This window comes from Melanostigma gelatinosum, assembly GCF_949748355.1.
Source record: "Melanostigma gelatinosum genome assembly, chromosome: 15".
Lineage (NCBI taxonomy): Eukaryota > Metazoa > Chordata > Actinopteri > Perciformes > Zoarcidae > Melanostigma > Melanostigma gelatinosum.
This window is the reverse complement of record NC_136648.1, coordinates 8,265,826-8,279,967: the sequence shown is the minus strand read 5'-3', so window position 1 is coordinate 8,279,967 and position 14,142 is coordinate 8,265,826. Positions and strand designations below refer to the sequence as shown.

The 14,142-nt window shown below is 43.5% G+C and overlaps 1 protein-coding gene across 5 annotated transcripts in view; it reads left to right on the top strand.

Moving 5' to 3' along the window:
• Positions 1-14,142, top strand: part of LOC306789073 (receptor-type tyrosine-protein phosphatase F) — a 151,931-nt gene that overhangs the window by 125,729 nt on the left and 12,060 nt on the right. For 3 of the 5 annotated variants that reach the window (XM_079284847.1, XM_079284848.1, XM_079284846.1), the window contains 7 exons: positions 127-239; positions 2,444-2,476; positions 3,709-3,806; positions 7,193-7,316; positions 7,668-7,843; positions 12,003-12,122; positions 13,288-13,442. In XM_079284847.1, the coding sequence (XP_079140973.1) occupies positions 127-239; positions 2,444-2,476; positions 3,709-3,806; positions 7,193-7,316; positions 7,668-7,843; positions 12,003-12,122; positions 13,288-13,442 (819 nt within the window). The remainder of the gene's footprint in view (positions 1-126; positions 240-2,443; positions 2,477-3,708; positions 3,807-7,192; positions 7,317-7,667; positions 7,844-12,002; positions 12,123-13,287; positions 13,443-14,142) is intronic. The other 2 variants (XM_079284850.1, XM_079284849.1) reach the window with 1 other exon arrangement.

The window sequence follows — 14,142 nt, the reverse complement described above, 5'->3', positions numbered from 1 at the left end:
TTTTTTATCATCTCGTCATTTCCACTTGCAGTTAGTTTTAACGATTGCCGACTAAGTTACATCTCCTGTATTAAGCGTGTAGGTATGATGTGGTTGACACCAAATTGTCTGTTTTTGCCACCTCAGGAAGCGGGCATCGCCCCTACCCAAAGATGACCACTCTGGTGGGGTGAAAGACTCCCTGCTGGCCAACTCCTCTGACCCCGTGGAGATGAGAAGACTCAACTACCAGACCCCAGGTAATAAACAACTGCCCTGAAATGAACATCTGGGTTCATGTCATATGGGATGGGTGGTAGATGTTGACAACTTGTTAGTTGTGTGAGGAATTGAATGCTGTTAAATTAGCATAATGTCGTATTCATCGTAACTACGACTTGGCTCTTGACATGAACGCCAGTTATTAGTCAGAAACTTTGGTAAGTTCGAAAGGTTTGCTGTTTTATTATATTTGTTATATACTGTGTGAATGTGTGCATTTTAATCAGGTGTGCAGGTTCGGTCCATGTCTCTTTCACAAAACATTATAAAAAATGTATTCTGCCTTTGTGATTGATGATTTGAAAAGGCTTCATTCCAAAATGAAAATCCTCCCTGAAATTCATCAGATGGTCCGATCTTCTACGCTGACAGAAAATATCTTAAGGGATTCATACCTTTATTGTTTCCTAAAATAAGTATTTTCAAGTTTTTTTTCTCAAATGGTGGAAATTGCATTTTGGAATGATTTTTCATTATTTCAACTAAACTCAGCCTTTCCAAAAGCAATCTGCTCCTGCAATGAACGCCTGCCTTCCTGTTCTTTTGATGGATCTCTTGTTTATTAGGGCTTCGTGGCAGATGTTGCCTCATGAAATTCCTGCGTCTTGCTTATTTTATTATTTATCCTCAGGCTTTAAATCAGACCAGTTCTCAAAAAAATGGTCGGTAAGAGAAAATAAACAAATCATGTTCACCATCGTAGCTCTGGATGGAGTCAGGCCGAGTGAATTCACATTCCATCCACGTGCACTGGGCGGGTAGGGGGGGAGGTGTCGGGGTGCCAGCCTTCTTCCTTTTTCTTCCTGATCTCCTCCTTCCTCCCCCGGTCCTCGCTCCTCCTCCCTCCATGAGCTCCTTTCATTCCCCCTAGCTGGTAATGAGTCCTGCTGCCTCTGATGTCAAGGTGAGCCAGGCGGAGGGAACAATGGAGCTGAGAGAAAATGTCAACCCCGGTGCACGCGCGCTTCTGCTGGTTTCTGTGTGTGTGCGTGTATCCCTTCTCACGGGTTATTAAAGATCCCATTTGCCGTACACACAGATACACACACACACACACACAGCCCCTTTGAACCCATGCAGAGGAATTAAGCAGCGCTGCCGCTCTGAATGAGCCCTGTTCTCTTGTCCTCCCACTCCACCTCTTTCCTCTTTTGTCTTCCATTTCCCCCTGTAGGGTAATCTCTCTCTCTCTCGCTTTCTTTCTCTCACTCTCTACATCAAAATGTCTTTCCTTCTTTCTCTCCCTTTCCACCTCGCTGTTTTGCTTCAAGAGTGATGATTATCAAGAATCACCATGGCTAAGTCTATCCTCGTGAAAACGTGTGAGACTCCAAGGTTGAGCTGAGCGAACATTGAACCGTCCTTTCCTCTGTCCTCCAGCTCTTTCTCGCTTTGATTCGCCCACAGAAGGTGAACATTCCTGCTCTGATTCTGATTGTTGTAAAGTGGTCTGGCCGATTGCAGCTCACGTCTCCAGCATGTGGGTTTGTTAGACTGACTTTGGCTGCACCTTTTGGCACTTCAGCAGCAGGCGTGCGGTTCTATGAGAAAGTGGCCTGGTTTACCCTCAGCAGACCTGGTTCAGATAGTATTTGCAACTACCAAACTGACATCCCTTGTGTTTGACACCTCAGATAAAGCATGTAGTGCCATTTACGGAGTAGTGCAATTCACACTAGGTATTTACAGAGTATTTTAATGTGCAATGGGGGGATACCACCAACATTTCGGGTGCCCTCACTTTTCGTTTACCTCCGAATAAAGCGGTTAAGGTCATCTGTCCACACTTGTTTACAACCTGTCGTCTGACCACTCACAACTTTTATGATTAACATGCGGTCACAGTCGATTTCCATCGACATGATGGCCAAAACAACGAAAGCACACACAAGTTCTAATGAAGTGAATATTTCCTAAACATATAGTCCCTTGTACTCGGCGGTGCAGTTCAGACTGACGGTCACAGGGGAGTGTTTTAAAGTCAGCCTTTGTATGCACTTCTGTTTAACAGCCTAAACTACACTACTTGAGTTGTCCTGACAGAGCAAACACCACCCGCTTGCACACTCCAACCAGCTTGAAAGGTTGTTTGCAGATACTGTTTGGCCCTGGTCTGATCCTGAGCCATCCCCATTGATTGAGTGTTCTTCTTCCTCCCTCCTTCACTCTCCTCTCTCCACAGGTCCCAGCTCTCATCGCTGCCCCAACACTCCAAGTTAGTCTGCTCTCTCACCTACTGTGTATTTCCCACACATGCAGTCTCTCTTCCTCTCTCACTTGTTCCTGATCCCATTCTCCCGTTGCAATCCTGACAGACATCACAAGCCCACAAGCTTGTAGCCTCTGGCGCTCCAAGGATGCAGCGATGTCCTCTCTTTGGCTGTGAACCTCCCACAACACCATTTTGGTGCGGAAACAGAGGACTAGATGGTTTCATGGGTAGATGAGCAGTGCGGACAGTTACTCTAGCTTTGCATTAGCCTCGTTAACTATGGCTTCTCTCTCCATTTACCCAACAACGTGGCTGTAAAAGACCTGGGAGAACACGCACATACACATCGATGTCAATGTCCTCATAGGTCTCTTGGTGCTATAGTATTAAATTAGCGTAATTGGTCAGGTCTCATCTCGTATGTAAGGTTACTGATGCTCCGTGTATAAGTTTAGAGCCTCGTCATGCGTCACATACAGTTAACTTCTAACACATGAGGCAAGTTCCCAGCAATCCGTTTAAGCACAGAGCCTTGCCAAGTTCAGAGGCACAGGGGGAATTTGTGTCGGTAGATTAGCAATAAATCATCCAATAACTCCACGATGAGGAATCTAAAGAGCGGCGGCGGGGGAGGGGGGGGGGGGGTGGTGGTTGAAATGAATCCAGCCCAAGCGCTCCAGGCTGGGCCGAAAGATAGTCTATTGTAAGGAAAGAGATTTTCAAAGAAATGAGTTTTGGCTGGTGACCAGTCAGGTTTTTTTTTTCTCCTTCTCTGGGAAGTGACAGTGTGACTGATTTGTAGAGACTTGTGGGTTCTTGCTCTGATCCCACCTCTGCCACCAAATGAGCGTTGTGGAGTCAGAGCGATGTCTGCCTCCTGCTTCCCTCCAGGAGCATGCTCACCCAGTCACTCATGTGCATCACCGTGCCAGCCCCACCTCTGTCCTCCTCACTTAGCATGACGATATCACCAAATATCACCAGCCTGTTCTAACTTGTGCTCTCTCTCTCTCTTCTCTCTCTCCTCTCTCCCTCTCGTCATGCATTGTTGAACAAAGTGCACTCTACTCACCGTTACACAGCCACCTCATGGTCCCACTGGCAGCCTCACTCACCCTGTGGTCCAACCAGTGTTTGTCTAAGTCCGTGTGCATGTTTGATGTAGGAACAGCAAGATCTCACTCTTTTCTTTCTTTTTTCCCCCCCTCTTCCTCTTCTTCCTCTTCCTCTCCCAGGAATGAGGGAGCACCCACCCATTCCAGTCATTGAGCTGGCTGACCACATAGAGCGACTGAAGGCCAACGACGGCCTCCGCTTTTCCCAGGAGTATGAGGTAAGAGCCATGCACTTATGCTGGATCAGTTTTCCTCCCTGTCAAGCTTGGAAATGTGCTGCTTTGTTATCGTGTCTGGGAGGAAGTTTTGTGTTTATGCCTCGTATGCATGTATTCTAAAAGGATTATGGACCACTTCTTTTGCAGACATTCTTCAGTCATTTTTACAACTCTATTACCAATCCCACCAGGAAACCAACACTTACATTGAATGCTGCGAGATGCTTTGTCACAAAACTAGCAGGTGGAGAGTTGCTTCAGCAATCTGTGTGCATCTTGATGTTTTCCCCGAAGAATGTTATTTTGCAGGCGGTCTCCCAAATGCAACTTGGTGAGGGATTATCTCTTGCCAGTGTTCTTCCTCAGAAAAAAGGGAGCGAATTTGCATTTAAAGTGGCACATAGTGGGTTTGGGGATGAAGCAAGGCCAGATGAAGAGAGAAGGCATCCTTGAATACAGAAAAACAAGAGCCGTCTTTTAGTCATTTGTTCTGATAGTTCGATCTTTTTTTCACGAATCAGCTCTATTCCTCACATTGATGGATCCATTTGGTGTTTGTTTGTTGCAATTTCACATCCCCAACTAAACTGATTTTGGTGAACTCATGGCTTTTCCCCGAGCATCACCACAAGGCCAAACCTGTTTAACCGTACTGTTATCTGCCCTGTCCAGTGTTTACTGAGAAATAACATCGATTTGATATACCTATGATTCCACTCACCCAGAGGTGTTGGCTGCATGACAAACAAAAGCATTTAGAACCATATGATGCTTACATCAACACCCAATGTTTGTGTGTTTTGTCCTGCATAAGTAAGATGCATCCTTGAATTTAATCACATTTCATACATGAGTTTTTCTCAATGTCAGTACTCACAGCTGAAACTGATGCATTCTAATACAAGAACCATGTAATAAATCCCACCCTCACGAGTCTCATAGTGGCAGGTTTTTGTTGAAACTGTATGAAATCTGTAAGCAGGAGCCATTGTAGTACACGACAAAACACATACAAATACATACAAAAAAATATATCTTATTTACTATGAAATGAACCGCTAACTGGGGAGATAATGAGGCCTTGGTAGAAGTCTGCACTAAATGAAGTGCTTTCCTATGTCGCTCAGTGCCTCTCCAGCGCATCACCCTCCCGGCCTGTTGAGTTAGTGTAAACTAATCAAGCCAGGGAAGTGGCTTGTATGACTGCAGGCAACCAGCCCGGCCCCAATTCCTCTCCGCACCAGTCATTCCAAGCCAGGGAAGACCTCCTCCATGGGCCGGCAGATGGCCGACTATCTCTGTGCCAGCCAAGGCGCGGTGGCAGAGCTCGTGGCGCTTTGTCACAGTCACATTCGCCGACTGCTCCCGTTGCGCCTTACCCCAAGGCACAGAATTTGCAGAAGCTTCAGCACTTTCCCTCCCTGATGTTTTCGCCGGCCTGACACTTCCTTTACCGCCAATGCCAGTCCACATGACACTAAGCAACGAGCACACTGGGTAATGAGCAGTATTTGACAATCAGGCATGCTGCAGCTCTCCCTCACAGTCTTTTCTTATCGCAGGAAGCATTTTTACGATGCAGTCGTCATGGCATCATTATGTTGTAAATAAAGCATTTCCAGTGTGTCAGCGGGAATACGTTGGGCGTTAGCGTCTCACCTCTTTCTACCATCTCTACCGAACTTGTTTGCTAGTTGTCATCAGTCTTGTGTGCCTGCTGAGTTCACTGAGCTCTCAAATGGATATGACATGTTTTGACTGCAATAGAAATCTTTCTCTTCGTAATGGTGTGCATGGACAGAGAAATTGGCAGTGCTGAGCTCATCAGCAGCAATAGGCCTGTACCCACATGACTCTCAGTACTGAGCAATTTGGAGCTGTTGTGGAAGACTTCTTGCATATGAGCACTCCACATTTTTCAAATCTTTTTCAGAAGCAAACAACACATGAATGGCTTTCTCTGGAAAAAAAAACTTTGAGTTTAAGATAGGTTGTATATAACCTTCATGCCATATTTCTACCTATGTAGGTGTCACTTTACTCCATAGGGAAACAAAGTGAGAGCTAGAACCTTACTGTTGCCGTAGGAGAGCAATTTGATGTACCAGATTTTCAAATGAACTGGCATGTATCTTTATTGTTACAATAAGGCAAACCACACCTGCCACACGTGTAGCCGCGGACTCTATACACCAGGACTCTTGCTCATCACTTAATGTCCCAGGATCCTAATCTCCACACTCTCCAGGCCTCACCTTGTGCCCTTTATTTTATCCATTGTCCAATAATAATTATTATTATTAGGTTTGAGATGTCATGTTTTGACACTAGATAACCCCTAATAATTAAATTCGTGCTACAGCCATGTTAAGTAACTGCAGGAAGGTGTCGACTGCTGCTGGATTTGTGAGGCGAAAGGTCTGGAGAATTAGTGGTCATGGTTCGGGGGATCGATTCGGAATAACAAGAGACTCTGTGACATTATCGAGCCAAGGGATGGGAGGCCGTCGCATATCTTCCCTGATCAATATGTATGCAGTCTGTTGTCTTAGCCCGAGAGACAAATGGCGTAAGAAGGGAAGGGTTAGAAACAGAGAGGATGAAAGGGAGAGGATGAAACAAAAATACAAGACAGGGAAGGGCAACAGAAATAGAAGATGAGGAAAGACAGAAAGAGGGAGCCTGGGAAGAATCATGGTTACCGTAAGCAGTCATGCATGTGACTTCTCAGAATTAGGTAATTCAAATAGGACCATCCTAAAGGGAGAGGATGAGTGTTTGTGGTTGCCAGCAAGCTTCAGCATGACTTTTACTCATTCCCCAGCTAAAAGGAGCATTTTCATCATGTTGCGTTTAGAAATAGGAGGAATATGTTTGCTCTGTTGGCTCAATTCATGGACGATGGGCTTTTTGTTGTTGTTGCTGATTTAAAGCACCAAAGCAGCTGCCTTTATATTTCTGCTTCATTAGCATTTAAGTCAACCCATTAATGCAGCACCAGCAGATGCAGTGGAGCCAGCAACATGGTATTTTGTCAACTGATAGCTTGAGTCTGCACAATCTCCTTCACAGTATAAAACCACTCACCTGTAGCGCTCCACTCTGGCTTTGAAGGGACACGATGTTGGTATATGTTCCATTTAAAGGCTTTGTTGTCCACGGTGTACTGCGGTTGTGGGTGACAGCAGACGGTAGGGTAATCATGCCCTATTCCCTTACCCTCCTGTCTTGCTCCATTTCATCCCTTTAATGCTCAAGAGCCTCATTTTGTGCCTCTATTTTCTTTCCTTTCCTTCTCCTTGTGTATCTGTCCTGTCTCTCGCTCTCTCTCTCGCTCTCTCTCCCCCCTGTCTTCTGTTTCTTGTCTTTCCTGCCCTCTCTCACAGTCCGTTGATCCAGGCCAGCAGTTTACCTGGGAGAACTCCAACATGGAGGTCAACAAGCCAAAGAATCGCTATGCAAACGTCATTGCCTATGACCACTCCAGAGTGGTGCTCACCTCTGTTGACGGTAAGAGCTCGTGTATCCACTCAACCCCTCAGACAGCCACTGACAGAGGCTGCCATCGATCGAGACCTCCTTCACAAGTACCAAGGATATTTTGGATGCCTGCAGCTGCTGCTTTGGAAATCCCCCGTTTAACCACTAAACACATGTTCCCTTTTTGCTTCAGTGCAGAATGTCAGTCATAATATAGAGATTGGAAAATACCATGCATCTTAAGTCACTTATGTGTTTTGATGAAAATTATTCCGATTTTTATCTGACCTCTGTTTCCCGAGCAAGCGTATTATATGAAAAAGAAATAAACCACACTGTGAAATGTGTCAGTGACGTTCTTACTTCTTGTCGTCGTTAAAGCCGTTCCAGGAAGTGACTACATCAATTCCAACTACATCGACGGCTACAGGAAGCAGAATGCCTACATTGCCACACAGGGGCCACTGCCAGAGACACTGAGCGACTTCTGGAGGATGGTTTGGGAGCAAAGATCCAACACCATCGTCATGATGACCCGACTGGAGGAGAAGTCACGGGTAAGGAGAGAGGGTGTCATTTACTATACAACGCTGACAATCACCGACTTTATTCCATAACATTTGTTATGATGTATCAATTTACTGACATGTGCATACTTAAAGATGTAATTCATTCATTCAATCATTTTTGATAATAAACGACATGACAATCACTATAAACGATTTAATTATGAATAATAAGTCATAAATAATGACTACCTCATAATATATTTGCCATAAACTAGTAAATATAGAAGCCAGAAATACATTTTACTCCATTTGCATGCAGCAGATTATGAATTGATTTGATGTGCTACCCCATCCTTTACCACTGCTTAGTTGACAAATCTACCAACAGGTGGCCTCTATGAATGGGGTTGTTATACTTGTTATGACTGGGGCCATTAGCAGTCGACAGTATCAGACGGATCAGACACTCAGTGTTTGGAAATTGGACTGTGGCCAGAAATGGAGTTTCCGGACATATATATATATATAAGAATATATTTATGTAGCTCAACTCTGGGGACGTAACGTTACACCCAACAAAGCCTGAAGGAATATAGACACCGGTCTCACTTTAAAGCAGGATTCATCAGCCTGATCAAAGTCACCAGCTCTTCAAAGGATATGTTGGTTGTCTTTGAACCGTATCGCTCCGTGCTGCTTCTCTCCGGCAATCTCTACAAAGTTTTCCATCAATTCCGTCGAAATAAAGTTTGTGAAGTAAACAGCTTCTCGCCATTTAACTTTTCCTTGCCACTCACGGTGGAGTTGCCATGGCATATATATGTCATATATGAACACATACAGTGTCGTTATGTTTCGAGTTTCATAATCATGCAAATGCTTTTTTTCATTTGTTATTTTGAAACCGCTCGGAGAGTTCAATACTTGATTGCTACATATTTATTTTTGCAACACCACGCCACGGATTCATAAACATCGAGGGCCTCGTTCGTGTTTGCACTTTCTGAATTTGGCTCTTGAAAGTCTCGGCACGATAATGCAAACGCTGTAGTTGGAGTTAAGAGGAGTGTCACCCAAAAACACCTGTGCGGCCCAAAACAATATTCAAGCTAATAAAAGCAAAATAAAAGGAGCACATGGGCAACTTGAGGTCCACAATTGGGAATGGGTTTATTTAATTACCAACACGAAATCATGCTCTTGAATTCCATGGAGGAGTTAAATCAGTATGGAGCCCTGCCAGTGTGTAATTATTTTATTAGTGTGTGTGCACTCGGTGCAAATGAAAGACAGTCCCCAGACTAAGAACTGGAAGTAACAGGGATTGTAAATGAAAGAGTTCATTTCCAAAATCTTAGACATTGATTTTTTTGAGGGGTGGGTGGAAAATCATTACAGGACGCTCTGTTCACTATTCAGTGTCTATAGTGAGTCTGTAGCTAGCTTTTTGTCAAGTAAAAACTTAAATTACATTTTAATTTTGAGCTATCGATGCAATCAATCATTTAGTCAAATTGTGGGCACACTGTGTCTTTTTGGAAAGAGCTCATTTATTTGTACCTTGGAGAATATCTGCTGATATGGTCTGCGGCTACGCTTGATAAGGTGCTTTTTATTTCACTTTCAGGCAATCTCAGAGAGGATATACACATCCTCACAAATGCCTTTCCATACGTTTAGTGCATCTGAGTGGCAATTTCAGAGCTCTGTGCTGGATGAACACGCTCGTCCTGCTTTGATCTTAGGCTCACAGCCGCACATACATGCACAAGGACTAAATCAGCGCACCACAACAAAAGGAACTTCGAGAGAAATGAAACAGCCCCTCAGCCTGTCCCGACTTCACACATCTGAGAGTCAATTGGCTTGCCAACACTATGGAAAGAGATGTAGAGAACCAAACCGCCCTTTCAGCAATATGGGTAGAAACGTGTTTTGTCAGGATGCCTTTAAATCTTCAGCATAACATCATCAAACGGTTCGGAGCTGGAATTTCCAAACCAGAAGAGAGTGTTTAATTACCCGCTACAAAGAGCATGTCGAGTTGTTCTCCGCATTGCTGACATTTATTCTATTACCATATACAGTATATATTATTGTGTTCACAGCTCGTAAAAATGTTTCTGTGCAATTACTCTTTGAACACTGGTGAGTATGAATCACAATTACAACCTTTAAGTTAAATTAGAATTAGAAATCTCTCTGTGATTCTAATGTCTGTCACAATTTACTATTATTTTTACAACACAATATGAGACATCTAACTGTGAATTGAATTGATTCCATTTGTTTCTGCATCAGTGCTGAAAATAACATTCATTTAATGTGTGGATCCGTCCTGAAAAACCAAATGAGACGTATGAGATCTGTACTCCAGATTAGACACACGCTATGCTACATTTTCGGGGAGGTCTGTTATACATACTACATAAATACGCATCCTCTATTTGACGATGTCTCTCTCACATACGTACAAGGACAAGATGAGTGAGTAACCTCCACCTACTGGAGCTTGACATATATGATGAGATCCGGCAGCAGAACAATTTTAGCTTCCGCTAGCACTACTATCATTACCAGTTAATAAAACCCCTAAAAGGTCAGGATTTGAAGTAAGACCAGCAGTATTACTCAGTGTGTGTGTGTGTGTCTAGATAAGAGGTCTGTATCCTCTGTAAAAGGGCAGGCGACGACATATGAGAAGCGAGGTTCAAAGCAGAAGCAGATGATAGCGAAACCTGCGGACTGTGTGTGTGTGTGTGTGTCTGTTTATGTGTGTGTTTACGAGGGAGAATATGCCGCCCAACCTCGAACAGCACAGAGATATTCATTACGGCGGTGACTGCTAATCCATATGTTTGTCCTGCAAGCGGTTCCCCATCACTCAATTGAGTTTCTCCTGCGAGGTCTATCTCTGCCTCTGAATGGGAGATGTCACCAGGGGAGGTGAAATGTGAGGGGGTGAATTTGAACGCGTTTTGTTTGTCGATTTGTACCAGCTCGCTGAGACAGCCAATGCGCTTCCAAATGTCAGCTCGGTACCGCGGTGTCAATATGATTAGCTTAGCAGCACCACGTCTCTTCCTCTAATGTTATCCAAATCAATAGCAGCATGTCATTGTCCCTGCAAGTTCGCTGAGTTTCGATATGTAAAAAGGGAGTTGAGCAGACGTGTAGCGATTATGTGAAATGACAAGTTTCACCCACACACTTCTAAAATGTTTCCTGTTTTTTTAAGCTCATGCTATTGTTCGGAACGCCCGTGAAATGGGTTCAGCTTATCACTTAAGACGCGTAGTAGGTGGAGCACATTGTTGTGGACTGTTTTTCCAAACAAGTCTTGAAAACTTACACAGAGAATCGGCTGAGCCCGGAAGCTAGAAGCAAGACCAATCAGTGGGCAGTGTTTTGATAATGATGTGACTCATCGCCTCCAGATACTTCAAAATAACTCAGAAGTAGTTAAAGACATATTTTCCCTACTTTTACTGAACGGACGCCTTATTATTGCTGTTTTTGAAACCAGAGCCAATCTCCCGTGACAGCCAGTCAGCAATCTCACAAGGAAGAGTTCATGTACAAGTTGCGTTAAGTAGAGGTCAACAATTTGAAGTGTAATTCCAATGGATCCTAGCTAAAGAGAGGGAGTAAAGTTAAATGTGTTTGTCATTTTCATAGCTACACAGACTGAAGCAACGCCACTCAGTGTTTAAAGGATCTTAAGCCTGATTCACAGTGAAGTTAGTTTTGTGCACATATGCATCGTATCCAGTTGGACGGACCTGCTGTCTCTTCACTACAGGCTTTTAGAAACGTGTCCCTCCACAATGCAGTGCCCAATCATCACGAATGCGCCGAAAGCACACATGACAAAGGGTTTCAAACCACCCGGCGATTAGCTAATTGAAACTGATCACAGGCCGGTGAAAGACAAAGTGGGCTTTTTAATGCCTTTTGAAGCCCGCTTCAAATGCTGACACACATGGATGCACATGCACACGCTCAATTCACTTGACTTTTTAGCAGATACAGAAGCTAACTCTGAGTATTCCATTTTTAATGAGACAGTGGACAAAGCCTTTGATCTGACCTCTCTAATGTTCCCGCCGTGTTAATCAGTGTGATCCTACAAGCCTCTCACAAGCCTCGTGGTGGATGTTAGCAGCAGCTCAGTGCTGACAGTGCGCCCTCTCTCTTGCTCTGCCAGGTGAAGTGTGACCAGTACTGGCCGGTGCGAGGCACAGAGACCTATGGAATGATCCAGGTCACCATGCTGGACACCGTGGAGTTGGCCACTTACAGCGTCCGTACTTTCGCTCTCTACAAGGTACAGTACTGCCTCGTCATTTGCACTCAAGCGTACACCATACAGGAAGACAGCTGATGGTGTTTATCAGATTGTTACTTTCAGTAATGAGGTGATTGAGCGTTTGTGAGCAAGACAGATTGTCTTCTAGGAAAACACATAAAGATATTCATAATTATGTGTTTTCCGAGAAGACAATCTGTCTTTGAAACATCATATCGAGTACCTTGTGAAAAAAAACTCAAGTTGGGGTTCTATTGTAGAAACTGCTGTTTTTATTTTGGTGCAAGGAAACTATGCTTTATCAGCAATTGACTATGCTGATATTTGAGATATGCATGCAAGCTCATCTTGTTAGATTTGAAAATGTTCTACAATGATGTACAAAATGTTATTCATGGCGAGTTACGATTTGTCATCTTTGCAGTTTGTGTGAGACAGTTTGTTCGTCTTCCTTATGCGACCGTAGAACATTCACATCTTTATAAGGCCATATTACACAAACTGCCCCTTATCTACGGTATGTTCTTTTCTGATGCCTAAAATGATCAGGAGTTTTAGTTCAGTATTACTGAGGTGGTCACATTTTAAAATGTATTCATTCTTTTTTTTCTGAAGACAGATCAAGGCTATTAGAACTGGAATCTTTTTTTTGCACTGCTGTAATTGCTTTTTAACTTTCGAAAGTTGGTCTCTTGTTCTTTAAAAGGCAATAAAATATTTCAGTTTTTCCCTTTGATTCATACATTTCTGTGCTATAATGACGGGACCGATGTCTCCTCTTCCCTGTCTTTTTTCCATTTCTTACTTATAATTTCTAACGTTATTACAAGTCTCCCGCTTCAGCAGTTTTTTTGTGACAATTCCAAGAAACCTTTTCTGAGAAACTGCTGAATTAGTGTAAATTATAAACCTTACCTACTGCTGTTAACAAAGTTATTATCCAGAGACCTTTGCTTAAAATTTGCTACATTGCTGCATTTCTGATTAAATCACGTATGCCTTCAAATTTCAACTGTAGAATTTCCACTCCCTTTCATCAAAACAGTGCGAACTTAACTTGCAAATGACGTTTTCCCCAAGCATGACAAGTTTATCTTTAAAAAGCAGCCAATAACATATTAGTCAGGATGTCTTTGCAAACATACGCCTTTCTATGTTACTGACTCCTCTGACTCTCCTGCAGAATGGCTCCAGTGAGAAGAGAGAGGTGAGACAGTTCCAGTTCATGGCCTGGCCAGACCACGGGGTGCCCGAGTACCCCACCCCCATCCTGGCCTTCCTTCGGAGGGTAAAGGCCTGCAATCCTCCAGATGCTGGGCCCATGGTGGTCCACTGCAGGTGGGTGTAGACTAGAACAAGCGCACTCTGTGTGCCTCCAGTAAATGAACTGCTAATTGTCACCATTGCATTTATTTATTTTGCATGGCGTGTTTTCTTCATGGATGAACAGAATCGGCTAAGACAGGGTTGTGTTCTTTAATCAAAGATAAGTGCCAATACGCCGCAAAAGACACAGCATGCAGCAGAGATGTTGAAATCCTTCCCCAGGAATTTGGCTCAATAATTCTGTGTTCCAGATGTTGCATGCAGTCGAAAAGTCTCTCAGGATGCCTCCACAATCACAAACGTTACGCTCTTGTGCTAAATGGTGTAAATCAACTAATCCGGAAATCAAAATGTCGAGAGAGAACATAAGAGGACAGGAAAACCTATCTTACGTTACACATTCCCAATGCATCTTGACTCATCTCAATATTTTCATCTCCATACCTTTTTTAACCACATTGAGATGAACATTTGTTATGCATATTAGCTCATATAATGTGAAGTAGTATTTTGAAACACAAACATTTAGTAAGGGTACTTTATATAATAAAGTGCTCATTTACATCTTGTACGTTAAATACTCTCGGATGATATATTACCTCAGCATTGCTGTGACTTGTGGTTTAAGTGCTTTGCATTTCCAGCTCAACACTGATAACCTTGAGCTTTAGTGCTCGTTATGTCTATAGATGTGTACCCATGTGTTTGTACT